The sequence below is a fragment of the Trachinotus anak genome, unplaced genomic scaffold (assembly GCF_046630095.1).
Source record: "Trachinotus anak isolate AG129_WGS33_773 ecotype Australia unplaced genomic scaffold, CSIRO_AGI_Tana_v1 ptg000010l, whole genome shotgun sequence".
In the NCBI taxonomy this organism is placed as follows: Eukaryota; Metazoa; Chordata; class Actinopteri; order Carangiformes; family Carangidae; genus Trachinotus; species Trachinotus anak.
In genome coordinates, this window is record NW_027273861.1 from 2,572,527 (window position 1) to 2,589,257 (window position 16,731).

At 43.4% G+C, this 16,731-nt stretch overlaps 3 protein-coding genes across 16 annotated transcripts in view; 2 read left to right on the forward strand and 1 right to left on the reverse strand.

Annotated features, from left to right (window-relative positions):
• The window catches only part of sh3rf1 (SH3 domain containing ring finger 1), a 32,342-nt gene extending 29,190 nt beyond the window's left edge, over window positions 1–3,152 (forward strand). Inside the window, exons 11-12 of the mRNA XM_071486827.1 lie at window positions 66–418; window positions 564–3,152. Coding sequence (XP_071342928.1) covers window positions 66–418; window positions 564–732 — 522 coding nt within the window. The 3' untranslated portion in view covers window positions 733–3,152. The remainder of the gene's footprint in view (window positions 1–65; window positions 419–563) is intronic.
• A 2,301-nt stretch (window positions 3,153–5,453) lies between these two features.
• cbr4 (carbonyl reductase 4) lies at window positions 5,454–10,113 on the forward strand. 6 transcript variants are annotated; one of them, XM_071486864.1, is made up of 6 exons: window positions 5,480–5,635; window positions 6,079–6,227; window positions 6,707–6,827; window positions 6,942–7,078; window positions 7,661–7,795; window positions 7,892–10,113. In XM_071486864.1, exons 2-6 carry the CDS (start codon window positions 6,083–6,085, stop codon window positions 8,068–8,070), a joined length of 717 nt encoding a protein of 238 aa, XP_071342965.1. In that variant the 5' UTR covers window positions 5,480–5,635; window positions 6,079–6,082; the 3' UTR covers window positions 8,071–10,113. The 6 variants fall into 6 exon arrangements, with proteins under 6 accessions (XP_071342964.1, XP_071342962.1, XP_071342965.1 ...); XM_071486862.1 differs by having other exon boundaries at window positions 5,505–5,562; window positions 5,603–5,635; window positions 7,661–10,113; XM_071486859.1 differs by lacking the exon at window positions 5,480–5,635 and adding an exon at window positions 5,682–5,757.
• The window catches only part of palld (palladin, cytoskeletal associated protein), a 59,523-nt gene continuing 52,323 nt past the window's right edge, over window positions 9,532–16,731 (reverse strand). For all 9 annotated transcript variants that reach the window (XM_071486842.1, XM_071486845.1, XM_071486841.1 and 6 more), the window contains 7 exons: window positions 16,336–16,485; window positions 15,880–15,968; window positions 14,069–14,201; window positions 12,263–12,470; window positions 11,976–12,141; window positions 11,269–11,402; window positions 9,532–11,185 (listed from right to left, as the gene is read on the reverse strand). In XM_071486842.1, the coding sequence (XP_071342943.1) occupies window positions 11,025–11,185; window positions 11,269–11,402; window positions 11,976–12,141; window positions 12,263–12,470; window positions 14,069–14,201; window positions 15,880–15,968; window positions 16,336–16,485 (1,041 nt within the window). In that variant the 3' untranslated portion in view covers window positions 9,532–11,024. The remainder of the gene's footprint in view (window positions 11,186–11,268; window positions 11,403–11,975; window positions 12,142–12,262; window positions 12,471–14,068; window positions 14,202–15,879; window positions 15,969–16,335; window positions 16,486–16,731) is intronic.

Below are 16,731 nucleotides of genomic sequence, written 5' to 3' on the forward strand. Positions count from 1 at the left end.
AGCAGTAGAAAATACCTGTGTGTGGTTTGTTGCTGCAGTTCTCTGATGCTACCTTTATGCTGCAGAGAGAAAAGAAAAGTCTTCTGAAGCTGTTGTCCTCCAACAAGAAGAAGTCTCGTCCCTCACCCCCCTCCTCTCCTACCCTCGAGGCGGAACAGACTGCAGCTGGAGAGATGCTACATGGCGCTGTGGGGCACGACGCCTCCCCTCCCTCTGGCTCTGTCAGCTGCCTCGAGCCTGAACCTGCTGCTGCCGTCGCTTCTGCCTCTTCACCCTCCTCATCCTCCTCAGTCCTAGAGTCTTCCCATCGGAAGAGCAGCCCCCTTGATGGATGTGCTCCTATCGCTCCTCCTCCTCGCCAGCCATGCTCCTCTCTTTTATCTCAGCAGCATGACGCACGGCCCATCATATGTGAGAGGTACATTGATGTAAATCTGCAGTTTCGTTCCATTGTTTGCGATTCTCCCGACTATTGTTCGTAAAACGACGTTGCAGGTATTGTGACTTATCAGTTGTCATTGTTACAGTGTGTCACTGACTGTGCCTCTGGCTGTCCTCCCCAGGTACAGGGTGGTGGTATCATATCCTCCCCAGAGCGAGGCTGAGCTGGAACTTAAGGAGGGCGACATTGTGTTTGTTCACAGGAAGAGGGAAGACGGCTGGTTCAAAGGCACGCTGCAGAGGAACGGCAGGACCGGACTGTTTCCTGGCAGCTTTGTAGACAGCATCTAATAAACACACGACAGGGAACCACGGTCACCGCCACCACCATGACCCAGCTGGTCGCTGTTCAGACCAAACAGGACAGCACTCAGAGCGCGGCCGGGACAGGACGATCAGATGGACACTTTAACTGCTTCGAGCCCACTGTGGCTCTGGGCACTGAACAGAGCGCTACTGGCACATGAGCTGCAGAGAAGAGCAGGATATGTTGTGATGAAAAGCACAGGGGGCGGAGTCAGAGGAAAGCACACTACTCATGAACTTATTAGTTATTTATATCTTTGTTAACAAATCAGCTGTTAAATGTGTGCCTTGTACTGTTCCTCACTTTATTGTACATATGGACACAAAGATGATTAGTCCTAAAACAACCAATATGAACTATTGATATAGATATGTTACACATTTTAACTTATTTCATAGGCCTTTTTGTAGTGCAACACATTAAAGGGTTAAGCTGGCACATGCCTTATGCCATATTTTACCACATCACTTATACTTCTCTCCATGACACTACTGATAAAGGTTTGACCATTATTTCCAGCTGTCAGCAGACAGGAGAAGCAGAGAGCAGAACAGATGAGCAGTGTTGTCATCACTTGTGCTGCACAGCAGGAGAAATGACACTTCCCCAGCTCCTAAGGCTTTACCTCACCCAGAGGATCAGAAGAGAGATCTGCTGTATTGCACATTTGTGTACACAAGCTACATACACAGACGTGAACATTGCACATCTGAAAATATTTCTCTGGGCCAGTCACAGGGCTCCAGTTTTTCTCCTGTAGTGGCTGAAGATGAAGTGCTGAGGACAGTTACCTGCAGTGATCGAGTATTTGCATGTGATTAGCAAAGTGAAGATAGATGTGTTGCAGGGCTGTGTAGTCACGCCAAGTTTAAATTGCAAGAAACACACTCCAAATAGACCGCAGTCAAATGTTGCTTACTTTGTACCTTCTTTTTATTCACTGACCAGAGTAGCTGCTCTCCTAACGCCTCGGCAAAAGCCAAACCCAGACATAGCTCTGCATAACAAGAGTGACAGGACATTTCAGTAACAATGCACAACGGATCCTTTTTAGCCTTTATTTATGTTTGTTACAAATTCCACAGAGGCTGACAGACACCTGCTGCTCTTACAGAGTCTTTCTCGTATAACCTGGACACGCAGGAAGGCACACAAACACCCTTCAGTCAGCAGCCTCTCAGTTTTTGTAAACTATAACTCATTCCTAATGTGACTTGTGGCAATAAAAACACAGCTAGCTAAAGCACAGAATGTTTGCCTAAAGTAACATATCATGGTTTCACTCCACAGGAAGAGGTGTGTAGTGTTACTCTGTTAAACCTCGAAAGGTACAGTTTTTATTGAAATCAATCACTTTGACCCCCTTGATTATTATTTTTTTTTTAAATGTCATTTTGTGGTTGGGTTTTGTTGTACATTTCGTCTTTACAAAGTCTTTAATGTTAAGTGTCGTATTGACTTGAATTACTGTACGATCTCTTTGTGATTGGAGGGGATCTGGTCGTAGTTTTGGTGCTTGTTAAATGAAAAGTAATGGTCAGTTTTAGAATTGATACTTTCATCAAAGAATATATCACAACGTAATTCCTCTTATTTCCTTTTATTCAGTATCATTAATGACTGACCTCTGACTGACCTGATGTCCTATGAGGGGGGTATTTAAACACTTGAGAGTAGAAGCAATCACTGAATTGTGCCATTGAGAATGAATTTACTGACTGAAATGGACCCAGAGTTTTTTTTCTTTTTTTTTTAAGTCTTGTGTTGTTAACTGAGGGGGACCACTGTGTAACTGACTGCTGGAATATGTTGTTGTTTGTTTGAAATTTGGAGAGAGTTTGGGAAAGGATGGTACAAATCACTGTTAGGGCCTTTTTTATTTTGTATTTCTCGATTGAATTGACCTGATGTTGATGCATTGTTGTCTTGGCAATCACCACACCAACCTCAGGCTCTGTGCTCAAACTGCTCCTCTGAGTGTCTTTTCATTTCACTGGTAAGCCTTTAATTTACACACCAGACTTACTCCAACACACGTTTCTGCACATAACATTTCTAATACTGACTGACTTGTCCATGTTTTTCATGCATAGGCTGCACAGTTTCAGACTCATAGAACATGAAGCATTTCTCACAACAGTTAATAAACTATATTTTCATTCATTGGAACATAAGGCAACTTAAGTTTGTTTGATTCAACTTAACAGATTTCCCTCATGCCAAGGTGACTTACTTGATTTTTTTTTTTTTTTTGTAGTTAGTCTGTCGTATGTGTGAAAATGGTGAAACTGAAATCAACCTATTTGGCACAAGTCTATTATGTGAAAAACATTCTGAAGTATGTTAGGGAATAGCACATTTTGTAAAAGTCTCTATAACAATAAACGCTAATGGTTTCCATAAATTCCTCAGGCTAAGTCATTGTGTAATGACGATAATGCAGAGTGCCTTTCACCACTGACCTTGTGTTCTGTTAGCTTCTTGCAGCCAAGGCAAAACTGTCCAATCAGGAGAGGCATCAAAGACATACACCACAGCTGACAGGGCTCTTGCAGGAGACGACCTTCTTCAGTGACTTACAGCAGAGCAGCATGCTGCAAAGAGAGGTGAGCTTTCCCAGTGTTCAGCTGGGAAACACTGACAGGAACTGACAAGCACCCAGAGAGGTCATTGTACTGCACACAGTTCCCTGCAGAGGATGGGTTACCATGGAAATAAGTTATTCCAGCAGGCCAGGATGAGACTATACTGAGCAGGAATAATGTCAATGTGTATTTTATTTTGAATGTATACTTTAAGTCACGGTCACTTGACCTGCAAACGGTAAGTGGTCGGCTCCGAGCTGGTAAACAGTGTGGAAGGTCAAGATCTGAATGATGTGCATGCATTTAAATAAAGGCAAGGCTGTGTGTGCAGAGTGAGTAAATCATTCTTAGCTGCAAAGGGTGTGAACAGTTCAGATATTGAGTCTCAAGGTAAAGAATTTCCTGATAATATTTAAGCTCAGGGTGTGTCGGTCACTGCAAGTCAAGTCCTTTACTGCACTAAAATAACTGATTTCAAACAGTCTGTAAAACAGATGCAGCTCTATGAAATGACATCTGTGATAGCTTCTAAAAATATCCCCTGAATCAAAGACAGCACCTCCAGGAAAACATGAAGGTTGCACATATCTGAAGGCTCAGTACTGAAGAGTGAATATGTGTAGTGAGGATAATCTATCTGAGAATCTAATGCAATGCTATAGGGTTATTATTGTGCACCCGAGTGTGTGCATGGGGTACAGAGAGTGTGTGTGTGTGTGTGTGCCTTCATGTGCTTGTGCCTGAGAAGGCAAAATACAGCTTTGTTGGACAGTATCATTAGATCACTAAGGTGTGAAAGAGGGAAATAATGTCCTGGTGTTCAGTAAGGTGACCTGAATATAAATCACATCCTGTTTCTCTCTGACAGAGATGAACACAGTTAAAGCGCCATATTTAACTTTTCTCCTGTGTTTTATATGAAGTGTTGATCTCCATCCGAAGATATATTTGTGGTTTTAATTAACAAAAACCATCTCAGTGTAGTTTTACAGCTCCAATCAGAAGAGAGGATCTGAGCCTCTCTTCTGGCTCACTGTTTTCTGTTTTCAAATAAAAAATCAAGCAGATTTCAGGTAAACAATTAGAGAAGTCAAATCCTGCAAGGTTGGATGATGGGTCCAGGTGGGCAGGGCTTGGTGCGTGGTTGGGGGGGTGGTGACTGCTTTTTTGTGACATCACAAAGTTCCAGAAGTCCTGACGGCTGGTTTTAAGGCTCAGTTTCTGAATACAGGTTGTGTGCATTTCTCTGTGGACTGAGGCTTTGATACTTTCACAGTATTAATATAGAACCTAGACCTGCTTTATAATCAAAAACACATGGACATCTACCTGTAGACTGTATGGACCTTTAATATTAATGAAGCAGTAACATTTTAAGCAAATTATACCAGTTGTAGTTGTGTCTTTGTTCTGCAGCATGGATGTGATTCACAGTGCTCAGGGTCACAGGTCCACTCTGGTGCAGGTTGTGAATGTGATTTAATCTCAGCAAATCAATCCTGCAGGACGCCTCAGCCTGATGGATGGCCCAGGTGTAAGCCAAGGCCACCCACTCTCAACATTACTCAATTTTCTGTGCACCAGTGACAGTTTGGCTTTTCTATTGAGATATATTTCCACAGGGAACGATGATTCACAAGGCAAAGAGGATAACGGATGATGGCGATTAATAATTTTTGTGCTATTTCAGTGTGCAGAGGAGACCAGCCTCACCATGTGTCGGTATGAATAGAAATCTGTTGACAGTGTAACTCTGGCAGAACTGTAATTATTCATGTGAAATAAGTGTAGTCTTACACAAATACTGCAGTAAATGATGGCCTCCATATTTCATAGACACATTATGAAACACAATGTGGTCACTAAAGACCTGTGCTGCACACACAGAAACAAATGTTTCTGCAGTGACCCTCACGACCTTTGCAGTTCCAGTCAGTTAGTGCCTCCAAACTGTCCACTGCAATAGCATTTACATGGACACAATGTGTAAAGGTTTTACTGGTCTTTTTTTATTTTTAATTTTAAATGCTGTGGTAACACTCACTGAGGAGGTGTCAGGCTGTGGACAAAACATTAAAGTGACGTTGGCATCAACTGGGACACAAACAGTGAGCCAGATGAGGAACACAGACAGTCCCCTCCTGCTGTGTGCCCACTGCGCCATCTACCGACCAGGCTGCAGCGACGCAGCAGCACGGAGGGGGAAACATGGCGACGCCCGTGAGCAGACACTCTCATGTTATTGAGTCGTTTTTCCGTAAATAAGCTTCGTTACAGAGGAGAAATAACAGACTAGGATCAGGTAGGTGACAGATACCTGCATTAACTCTTCTGTAAAATCATAGATAAATACCCAGAAAGGCCCAACATGACCGGACAACAGCTCCAAACACTATCAGCTGTCACCATGACACGTTTGTTCAGGTGGAGTTAGACTTTACGTTGTTCTGTTCTCAGGACGTTTTCCTACAATATGTTTTCTGTCTCTCTCCAGATCAGTTTATCTCACTGTCTGTTAATTCATTTATTCTGTATATTCTATGGTATAATGTGTCCTGTCTTTGTTCATACTATATTTTTTAGGCCTATGAGCCTGAGTCAATATACATATAATTTATACATTATATCTGAGTCATTTTGTACAGTACAGTCTGTTCAACATGCACTGTAGGGTTGTTGGTTGTGGTGCACACAGCTCTACATGCAGTCCTGCTGGGGTGTGCAGTGCTGTGGTCTCTCCTGCAGGGTCATGTCCAGGCTGGCAGTGGTGTGTGGGGGCTCCAGGGGCATTGGGAAAGCTGTGTCCCGTCTGCTAGCAGAGAGGGGCTGCAGGTTAGCTGTTGTCTCCAGGAACAAAGATGCTGCCCAGGCCACTGTGGCATCTCTACATGGAGGTATAATACTGTACACACAGTCATGTGTATACATATCTATGTAAATTCATGATATATACATATACATATGTATATATATATATGTATATATATGTATATATATGTATATATATATGTATATGTATATGCTTGATTCAGAAGGCATGATGCAAACCTCATGCAACTAAACCATACTGATCTTTCTCTCCTGTCAAACACTGGTGGTTTTTGGCTGTCATTTTTCTTGTTTCGTCAACATTGCACACACCATGACATTTAGGCAAAAAGAATATGTCTCGACCTGAGTTGATCCCACTACAGATGATGATGCCTGATAAAACAGTTAAAATGTGAATGCAGTTATTACAGTAGCCAAATCTGATGCTGTCTTGAGTTTTCTGTGCAAGCACACAGAGGCCAATATCATGCTTATTGTGCCATAGAACATAAGAAATGTGCATCTGCGGTTATGAACAGGCTGTCGTCTTGTTTTCTTCTAGCCGAGCATGTGGCTTTTAGCTGTGACCTCTCCAAAGAGCAAGAGGTGCAGAATACCTTTGAGACTATCCACAGAACCTGTGGAAACATCTCTTATCTCGTGAACGCAGCTGGCATCAACAGGTGAGCAGACACCTGGGCACCAGCTCTGCTCGTAACTGCCCTGTATTCGCAAAAGTATAACTGGGTGTAGAAACATATGAATGGGTAAAATATTTCTGGCTGCTCTGTGTTCAGGGATGCTCTGTTACTGAGGACCAAGCCGGAGGACATGGTGGCTCTGCTTCACACCAACTTGCTGGGCACCATGCAGACCTGCAGGGCGGCGCTGCGCAGCATGCTGCACACCCAGGGAGCCGCCATTGTTAATATAGGTAACAACTGCTCTGTGGTAGCTGTGACTTGTGTTATGTTTTCAGTTTGGTCACTGGGTGGCGGTGCACATCACTGCTCCTGTCTTCAGAGTCACCTCAGTGTTACTTCACAGGAGTATACTGGTATTTTTTTGCACCGTTTCGCTCTTTATGAACAGAGGAAGATTTGAAGATTTATCTTTGTTGTCAGAGATACATTATCATCATACAGAAATGCACTTGAAATCAGGAACCTCTCCAGCGCCCAAGACTGATGGTTAGTTGCTAAACAGAATTAAATTTACATGATATGTTGAAAGAAAATCAAACCAGGATGACAAACATCACAACAGTCACTGTGATGGATTTTATCTCCAGAAAGTTTCTGTAAATTCAATTAATTAAAGATAGTAAAACCACATCCCTCAGTGTGTAAGCCTGTTGAATGCTTGTGATTTCACTGATATAAATCAGATGAGCTAAAACACTCTTATTGTCTTTTCAGCAGAATGACTTCAAATAGCAGCTTCCTACGTGTGTTTTATTTTGAAATGCTTCTGTCGTACAATGCAGTCATAATGGATTTCTGTTTCCTGTTTGCAGGCTCTGTTGTGGGCCTGAGAGGGAATGCTGGTCAGTGTGTGTACAGTGCCAGTAAAGCTGGTCTTGACGGTTTCACTCGCTCTTTAGCTAAAGAAGTTGCTTCACGTAACATCAGGGTCAATCTTCTGGCTCCAGGTACAGTGCAGCTCCATCTTTCCTCCAACTATACTGGATTATTTTTTTCCAGTCTTATTTGTCTGTTTTTATGTCCCTTTCCTCTCATGTGTCCAGGTTTTATCCGCACTGACATGACCGCAGGGCTGAGGGAAGAGGATGCAGCCCACTCCATCCCGCTGGGGAGATTTGGCGAGCCGGAAGAGGCGGCCCAGGCTGTTCTGTTCCTTCTGAAGTCTGCCTACATAACAGGACAGGTGTTGGTGGTGGATGGAGGCCTGCAGCTGTCCATGTAGAGAGTGAAGCCTCCCCACAGTGAGGCAGGTGAAAGCCTTGCTCTCTCTGATGTGGGCTGTAGGCCATCTGACAGACTGACGTGAACTCTCGCACTTCACAAGACTTGATGGCTGAAGTCGAATGCTGCTCTGTGGCCACATTAAACCCAGAATTCTTACCGTGACCGCACGGAAACAAGGTGGTTACTTACATCTGCCGGAGGACCGCTGTCCTGCCGCTCTCTGCCTTTCTGTTGAGTCACTCCGTCCGCCCCCAGTGGGTGTGGCCAGATTGTGTGTGACAGTCGGTCATTGTGACTAACGCTGCTGACTCCAAAGTGTCTGGCCCAGTCCAGACCTCGGTGCCCAGAGATCCTAAATTTGATCAGTAGATTTAACGCTCTTAGTCTTTTTCCATGACTGCACCCCGCCGTTGATCCCCCACATCCCCCTGGGAGACCCCCCTCACAGCCGATACATGTTGCCCCCTCCACTGGCAGTCACCCTGAGCCCACCTCTGGAGGGGCCTGTCGAGGGGCCAGGCATGTCGGGCTGCAGCTGGAGGAAATTAGAGGTAGTGGTGGAGGTGGTGGGGTATTTTTAGCTCTGGGAATGTTGTGAGTGTCTGGTTACAGCTCTGGTCCTGCAGTGTGGATGGATGGGGTTGGAGGTGACTGTCATGCTCAGCGATGAGATTTGAAATACCGTGTTGCTTGTTCCTTATATTGAAACCTGCTGTTACCATCAATAAATGTCACAACCATGACTGTAAATGAGCAACTCTGATTGTGCTCTCTCTCATGTCTGTGCACTTGTAAATTAAACATTATATTTTCTATTAAAGGTCCATTCAGTCTAAAGGTGGATGTCCATATGTTTCTGATTATAAAGCAGGTCTATGTTCTATATTAATAGTGTGAAAGTATCAAAGCCTCAGTCCACAGAGAAATGCACACAGCCTGTATTCAGACACTGAGCCTTAAAACCAGCCGTCAGGACTTCTGGAACTTTGTGATGTCATAACAAAACAGTCACAGCTCAGCCACGCCCCCTAACCCCGCCCACCTGGACCCACCATTCAACCTTGCAGGATTTGGTTTCTCTGAGTGATTACCTGAAATCTGCTATATTTTTATTGGATCACTCAGAAAACAGTCAGCCAATCAGAAGAGGGACTCAGATCCTCTCTTCTGATTGGCTGACTGACCTGTTGATACTAGGGCTCCAGAGAGAAGCCTGAGAGAGGAGACATAAAACTACACTGAGATTGTTTTTGGTTCTTAAAACCACGAATATATCTTCTGATGGAGATCAACACTTCAGATAAAACACACGAGAAGAGTAAAATATGGGACCTTTAAAGGACTGGATCTCATTATACTCATTAGCATTCTTTGCCAGAACGTTTTTTCCACTGTGGCTGATAATGTGTTTGTTGGCGTTCTCTGTCAGCCTGCCAGTCTATAAAAACATCTCACGCTGTCTGAGGAGATTTTTTATTAACTTTCATAACCTAAAATAATATCAGGAGAACAATCCATATACAGGCATTGATTGGCATAGAAATGTGCAAACACAGTAACTGTCAGCTGATGCAAGCTCTGAACAGACAGAAAAAGATGTCCACTTTGTATAGGATTACAGAGGTGACAAAAATAGTAGATATAAATATACCTTGCTTTTCACTTTTCACCATCTTAAGAATGTTTGCTACCCCTGAACCCTTCTGTACATTCTGGTAAAAGTTGTCTGGCACTGTACAAGTGTCCGAAAATAACATGCAAAGAAATTGTGTTTGCATTAAGCCTTAAAGTGATTTAAGGCAGTAAATATATTTATAAAACGTCATGATACAGAAAGTTGTTTTATCAGTGAACAAAAGGTTGCTGATATAATTTATGTCAAGATTGTTGGGAAAGTAAATCTTTTTTTCCATACAAAAATAAAATGGACAATCTGTGATGTGTGTGACAAATATACGAAAACCTTTCACAGCACCCTCTCTCCAGTAAGAACATTTCAATTCACACTTGTAAAATAAACCATCAAAGAAGAAAAAAAAAACCATCACCAAAATGAACCGCCATCACCACAAGTTTTCCGTAGCCTCCATTTTTCTTTATCACCTTCCCCACCGTCATCACATCCCACTCACCACATGAGAGTCCATCACAAAAACCTGCTTTTTCCATCGCTCTCTTCCTTTTTGATTCAAACTCTTTAGTTCAGCTGCACTCACAAACAAATCTCATCCATGTGAAAACTTTTTTTTTCCTAAACCTCATATCTGTTGCCAAAAAAACAAACAAACAACTAAACATACTGTTTGTAAGGCCCGGCCTTATCTGTGACCTGACAACACTGAGACTGTGAAGCTATGATCAGATACTGTAGATATCAGGGCTGTGCTACACACATCATAAAAGTCTGTGATCTCCTTCGTCAAAGCTCCGAGGCTTTGAATCATTCAGTCTTTCTTTAAGTCTCTTTAAGCAGAGTGCTACTCATAGATACAGTATTACTCTGTGTATTGCAAATGGCACCACTTGAACATGCAAAGTAATTCTAAGTTTTATTTCACTTTTCAACCTGCTTTTTTTAATCTTTACAGAAATGAGAGGCACTTTAACAGGAGACCCTTTGTAGAACAGAATCAGACAGTCTTTTCTCGTGGTAAACACTTCATCACTTTCCAGGTCCAGTTGATAAAATGAAGCTTGTGGAAAGACCTTGATGAATTCTGTGATATAATGGTTTGTGTTGTACTATACAAGCATAAGAAACCGCCGCTGCACCAGCTCACTCTGCCCCTTTAGTTCTGTATCTGCAGCTGAATAATGGTGGACGAGGTTATGTTCTGCCTCCCCCTCCTCCCCTCTTGCCATCAAAGCATCTCTTCCAGGAAGTGCTGTGAGGGTTTTTTTTGGGGGGGGGGGGGGGGGTGACACTGCAATCCTCGCGCCTGCCTGTGGCCTCTACAGGTCATCGCTTTCCACCAGGCCACCAGGCTGTAGAGGGCTGGAGTCGGGGAAGAAGGCCGCCTTCACGTCCAGCCCCCTCTCTGTCAGTGCGGCGTAGCGGCTGGTGGAGGGACGCACCTTCTTGGGCTTGGGGAGGTTGGGCTGCTGCCACTGAGCTGAGGACAGAGCAGAAGCGGTTAAACACATTCCAGGTAGAGAGGAAGTGAAGGCGCACAGTCAGAGAGCAGAGGAGACTTACTGTGGACATCGAGGCGTGCAGTGCTGGAGACGATGCCTGCATCATTCTTGGCGGACACGGTGTACCAGCCAGCGTCCTCTTTCATGGCTGGCTGGATGATCATACACAGGTAGCCACAGTTGTCCTGGTGCATGCTGAGAAAGAAAATTATAAGGATATATATTATTATCACATATATACATATATGAAGATATAAGTTTATAACATATACAAAATATCTATATGATGATATCTGAATATGAATTTTGATATAAGATGTTACCATAGCAACATATAGTAGAAGTCTATTAAAACAACATACATATAAAATCTCTACATGCTTATATATGTTTTCCTTATTAAGTTCTCAGTAACTTTAAACATGTCTGTCTTCACATGCTGGGAAAGTGTCTCAGACTCTTGGTCTCTAATATATATATATATATATATATATATATATATATATATATATATATATATATATATATATATATATATATTGGTATGGAGACATATTTATGTAACATATGTCTACAATATAATCATCTATACATAAACATAGATATTTATATGGGCTAGACATATATGTCAATAGGTTACATTTATCATTTTTACATACATGTATTTTATATATACATATATTTCATATATGGAAATTCAGTATATGTACATATATTACATTTCTGTCGGGGTGGCATCAGTGCTATCTGCTTTCATCCTTTATTCACCTGATTCTGTCTGTGTTGTGAGTGAAAGACTCGTTCTCCCTCTTCCAGAAGATCTGTGGGTAGGGGACCCCTGTGACACGACACTCCAGTCGCACGGGATGACCCTCAGCCACGATTGTATTCTGTAGCTTCTCCACAAACGAAGGCGCCTTGTGCATCTCTTTGGCTGTGGAGAGAGTCTGTTACTGAGCTGCTCTCTTGGTCCACACCACGCCTACATGTATCCTCTGTACACACACACACACACACACACACCAAGTGCTGTTGTAGTGTTTCTGCTTCTTTACCTGCAACAATGAGTTCCAGGTTGAAGGAGTTTTGCCCAGCTCGGTTGGTGGCGATGCAGGTGTAGATGCCTGCGTCACGGCTGGTCACGGGCTCAATGACCAATGAGTGCACGCCGTTTTCCCTCACCAGCATCTTATGGGCAGAGTCGGGGCGGATGGTCTGTCCGTTCAGCTGCCAGATGAGGTCAGGAGTGGGCAGGCCGCTCACCTGCAGGTGGTGAAGAGAACACAGCAGAGAGTAAGACTGGCTGAACGTGTGGATGTTTGTTCGTACAGCGGAGGATGCTGAGAGTTTGTGCAGTCAGTGCTTGTTTTTGTTGGAGTTTTGTTGGGTGTATTAGCAGCATGTGTGTCCTGTGGGGACAGTGTGTGTTTGTTGGGAGTATGAAAACAGCAGTGTTTGGTTAATCTGTCTGTGCTGTGTTTATCTGGAGGAGCTTGGTCGCCGGCACACTTTGTCATGGGAATAAACAGTGCAGAGAAAAGACTTGACTTGCTTTGCAGAAAAACCCATCACCTGCTCTGCTCCACCCTGCCCACCTGGATGCATATCCACCATAGATATGGTCATATTCACACACATCACACAGGAGAGCAGAGTAAGTATTTCTGGAGGCAACCCAGTACACTTTTAGAAGTTGAGGCATTTTGAGCATGGAAAGTTTGGAAAGCCACAAATGATCTGGAAATAAATATTTGCTATAAATACCCTCGACATTAAGTTCTCAGAGGGAATGGAGGCTCTCAGTTTATTTCTGACAAGCCTTTTTATAGGGAGTTAATTGTGGGTCTGTCTCATTTTATTACATGTACCTGTTTTCAAAGAGTTTCTAAGTGTTGCAGGCTGCAGGGAGGCGGCGGATGAAGACAGAAAATGAGGACAAGTGTGTGTGTGTGTGTGTGTGTGTGTGTGTGTGTGTGTGTGTGTGTGTGTGTGTGTGTGTGTGTGTGTGTGTGTGTGTGTGTGTGTGTGTGTGTGTGTGGGGTGGGGTGGAGGAGTGGGGGAGGGGAATCAGAAAACCTGATCCCACTTAATCCCTGAAATATGACACGTCTGTATTCTCGCTGTCTGCTGTGAGACATTCATAATGCCAGGAAGTGATGAAACATCTTGTCTCCGCCAGTTTCTATTCCCTAAAGAAACTGGAATCCAAATGTTTCTCTGGCAGCGCTGACACGGAGCCTCCCTGCGAGCAACGCAGACGCTGAATTAAAGGGCAGATCTGAGATGGCTTTCTCTACTACTATGATTAACATGTCTCAGTTATTCTAAGCCATTTCTCTTCTTTATCAAAAGACAGGAGCATGGTCTGAACATCTGCTCACCTAAAAGGCACGAGTTTGGTTGTCGGCTTAACCGCCTCAGCATTTTAGGCTGTTATCTCTTTAGACTTCACTTCCAGTAAGTAACAAGGCTGAGGTTTGAAGTAAAAAGATTCTGACACAACTCATCCACAAAACCGCGGTCATGTATAAAAACGTCTTCTTCACATAAAGCTCATGGCCTGACACGCCACACTAGACCAAAAACACAGTGTATAATTTGTCTTTTCTTCCTTTCAAGTTTTAAGACTGTGTTTTAGTGCACAGCAGCACTGAGAGGGAGCTAACTGGAAACACTCCACATTTTCTTTCTCAGTGATCAATAAATCATCTCGATTGATAAATAACAGCTGTTTTTTTATATGGAAATTGTTTGGACGCAGCCAAGACACAGCAACACGTTGACCTTCCATCCCCCTTTGTATCACACTCTACACCCTGTTGGTGCAGACTGTACAGAGGAGTAAGAAGACATCTTTCTACCTTGCAGTCCATCCGGCACAGTCGACCCTCCTGAACGATGAGGTCACCGGGCGCCTGCAGGAAGTGCGGGCGGAAGTGACGCTCTTGGATGTTGTCATTCTCATCCCCACTGTCTCTAGACCTGGACCTGGGCCTGATGGAGAGAAACATACAGTATTTCACATTAAAAATGTAATTATTTTAAGCTCCCATATTTTACACTTATCCTGTGTTTTATCTGAAGTGTTGATCTCCATCAGAAGATATATTTGTGGTTTTAATGAACAAAAACCATCTCAGTGTAGTTTTACATCTCCTCTCTCAGGCTTCTCTGGAGCCCTACGAACAACAGGTCAGTCACCCAATCAGAAGACCCAACTGGTCAAGGCAGACAGCCACCCACCCTGAGCCTGGTTCTGTTGGAGGTTTCTTCCCGCTAAAAGGGAGTTTTTCCTCCCCTCTGTCGCCAAGCACTTGCTCTTTGTGGGAACTGTTGGGTTTTTCTCTGTAACAAAGTAAGGTCTCGACCTTACCCTGTAAAGTGCCTTGAGATAATGTATATTATGATTTGGCACTATACATATAAAATTGAATTGAATTGAATTAGGATCTGAGCCTCTCTTGGGGCATGACTGAGAGCAGTGACTGTTTTGTTGTGACATCACAAAGTTACAGAAGTCCTGATGGCTGGTTTTAAGGCTCAGTTTCTGAATACAGACTGTGTGCATTTCTCTGTGGACTGAGGCTTTGATACTTTCACAGTATTAATATAGAACTTAGACCTGCTTTATAATCAAAAACACATGGACATCTACCTTTAGACTGGATGTGACCTTTAAACATTTTTGCTTTTTAACTTTTTTAATTTTTGCTTTTTCATTTTAAAATTAGTTCTATTTCAAAAAAAGTAGAATGTTGCAATAAAAGTTGTTTTAGTTTTGTCAAAAAAGACAAGTTCTGTTAAAGATATTGACCAATTCCAGCATTTAGAGATTCAGCATTTATTTGATGAATGTAAAACTCCCTTCACAGCATGAATCTGAAAGTTTTTTAGGGAAATAGAAACAGTGCAGTACTCCTTTAATTACTAAAACTCTCAAGTCCTCTGTCCACACTTTTATATTTCCACTTTCACAGACACTTTTGGGCCCTTTTTGCCACTATTTCTGCTCTGGCCTCCTCCCACCTCTGTCTTTCTTGATCTATACGAGTGTCCTTCAGCCCTGTACAGCAGGTCAGGACCCATAGGTGTTCCTGTGACTCTCCACTACAACAACAATGACATCACCACCCTGCCTGCCTCAACCAGAGAGGAAAATAAAGAGAGAAGGAGACACTGATCGTTATCTCGATCTCCCTCCAAATATCTCTGCGCTCTCATCTAATCAGGGAGTGTTCATCTAGATAACAGATTACAGATGGTTTTTTCATGTCCCGTGAAGGGTGTCTGTGATCGTCTGTGCATTTTTCAATATCTGGGAAAATACGCGATGTATATACAGCATCATTAGAGCAATGAAAAAGAGCAGAGCAAACAGGTGTTCCCTCTCATTAACACCAAGCTTTTCTTTCCTGAACAGACAGTCCAACAAAGAACAAAGAGTGATTCAGCTCTCAGCAAACACTTGTGTAAATAGCAGCCTCTTGGAACAATTTACATCAGAGCAACACAATTTTAAATCTGTGCAGAAGTGCCAGTACAGAAGTCGTGCAGATGTTGAGCAGCCTGCAGCACATGTGCCAGCCAGCAGCTCAGGGCTGTGAAGAAAATAACAAGGGAAGATTTTGTTTGTCTTCTCTTTCCCGTCTCCTGTCGGCCGTTGAAGCCTCACCTGCGCATGTGTCCAGGTGCCGAGCGCTGGCTGCGGCCTCGCTGGTTCACCGCCTGGACCATCATCCTGCCGGTGCAGCTCACCCTGCCCTGTGGGGGAGGAGAGAGAGAGAAAGAGAGAGAGAGGGAGCTTATGAGGTGTTGACACTCTACCACACCACTTGCAGCAGTCAGACTGGGAGGAGGAAATAAAATGTGAGTGTTAGAGCTGGGAAAGGCTGGTAGTACATAAACTTTTGACCCTTGTGAGGGCTTTAGTGATTTCCTGTCTCATTCAGTGCCCTCTTCCTCTTCAGGCCAGAGACCATTATCTTAATACTCATTATTCTCTCGCTAATGAGTGCTGGCATCTGGCACAGGCAGATGTGTAGCTTCCGGAAAAGCTGCACAGAACTTTCTATCATATTTTATGTTGTGTTGTTGTTGTGTTTCCAGGGCTCGGTATCCGTCTGCTCACCTCCGGGTTGCCCACCATGATGGTGTAGTTGCCATCATCATCCAGGGAGGCTGCAGCTGTGTGCAGGGAGCAGGTTCCATCAGCCTCGCGGCTGATCCTGTAGTGCTCGCTCCTCTTGGAGATCTGCTTGCCATCTTTAAACCAATAGACCTGTGACGCAAGGAAGCACAGACTGAAACCATCAGGCCAGTTCAGGTTTAACAGAATGACATTTTTCCAACCCATGCAAGGAGTAGATGGGACTTAATTTTAAACATTTCTTTATATTTATTTATAAATATATTTATATTTTCTCTAATATATTAATTTTATTTTGATCTTCTCTTCCTCTGTCACTGCTATCTCTCTGCTTTATTCTTATTTCCTCAGTTCATTCTGAGGCCTGTCAACGCCACA

What these genes read in the sequence shown, in the direction of transcription:
- cbr4 (XM_071486860.1), top strand. Translation starts at nt 5,702, where the DNA reads ATGACCGGACAACAGCTCCAAACACTATCAGCTGTCACCATGACACGT. An exon ending in ACCATGACACGTTTGTTCAG is followed by an intron (nt 5,758 to 6,078) that starts GTGGAGTTAGAC and finishes TCTCTCCTGCAG; the next exon opens with GGTCATGTCCAGGCTGGCAG. An exon ending in AACGCAGCTGGCATCAACAG is followed by an intron (nt 6,828 to 6,941) that starts GTGAGCAGACAC and finishes CTCTGTGTTCAG; the next exon opens with GGATGCTCTGTTACTGAGGA.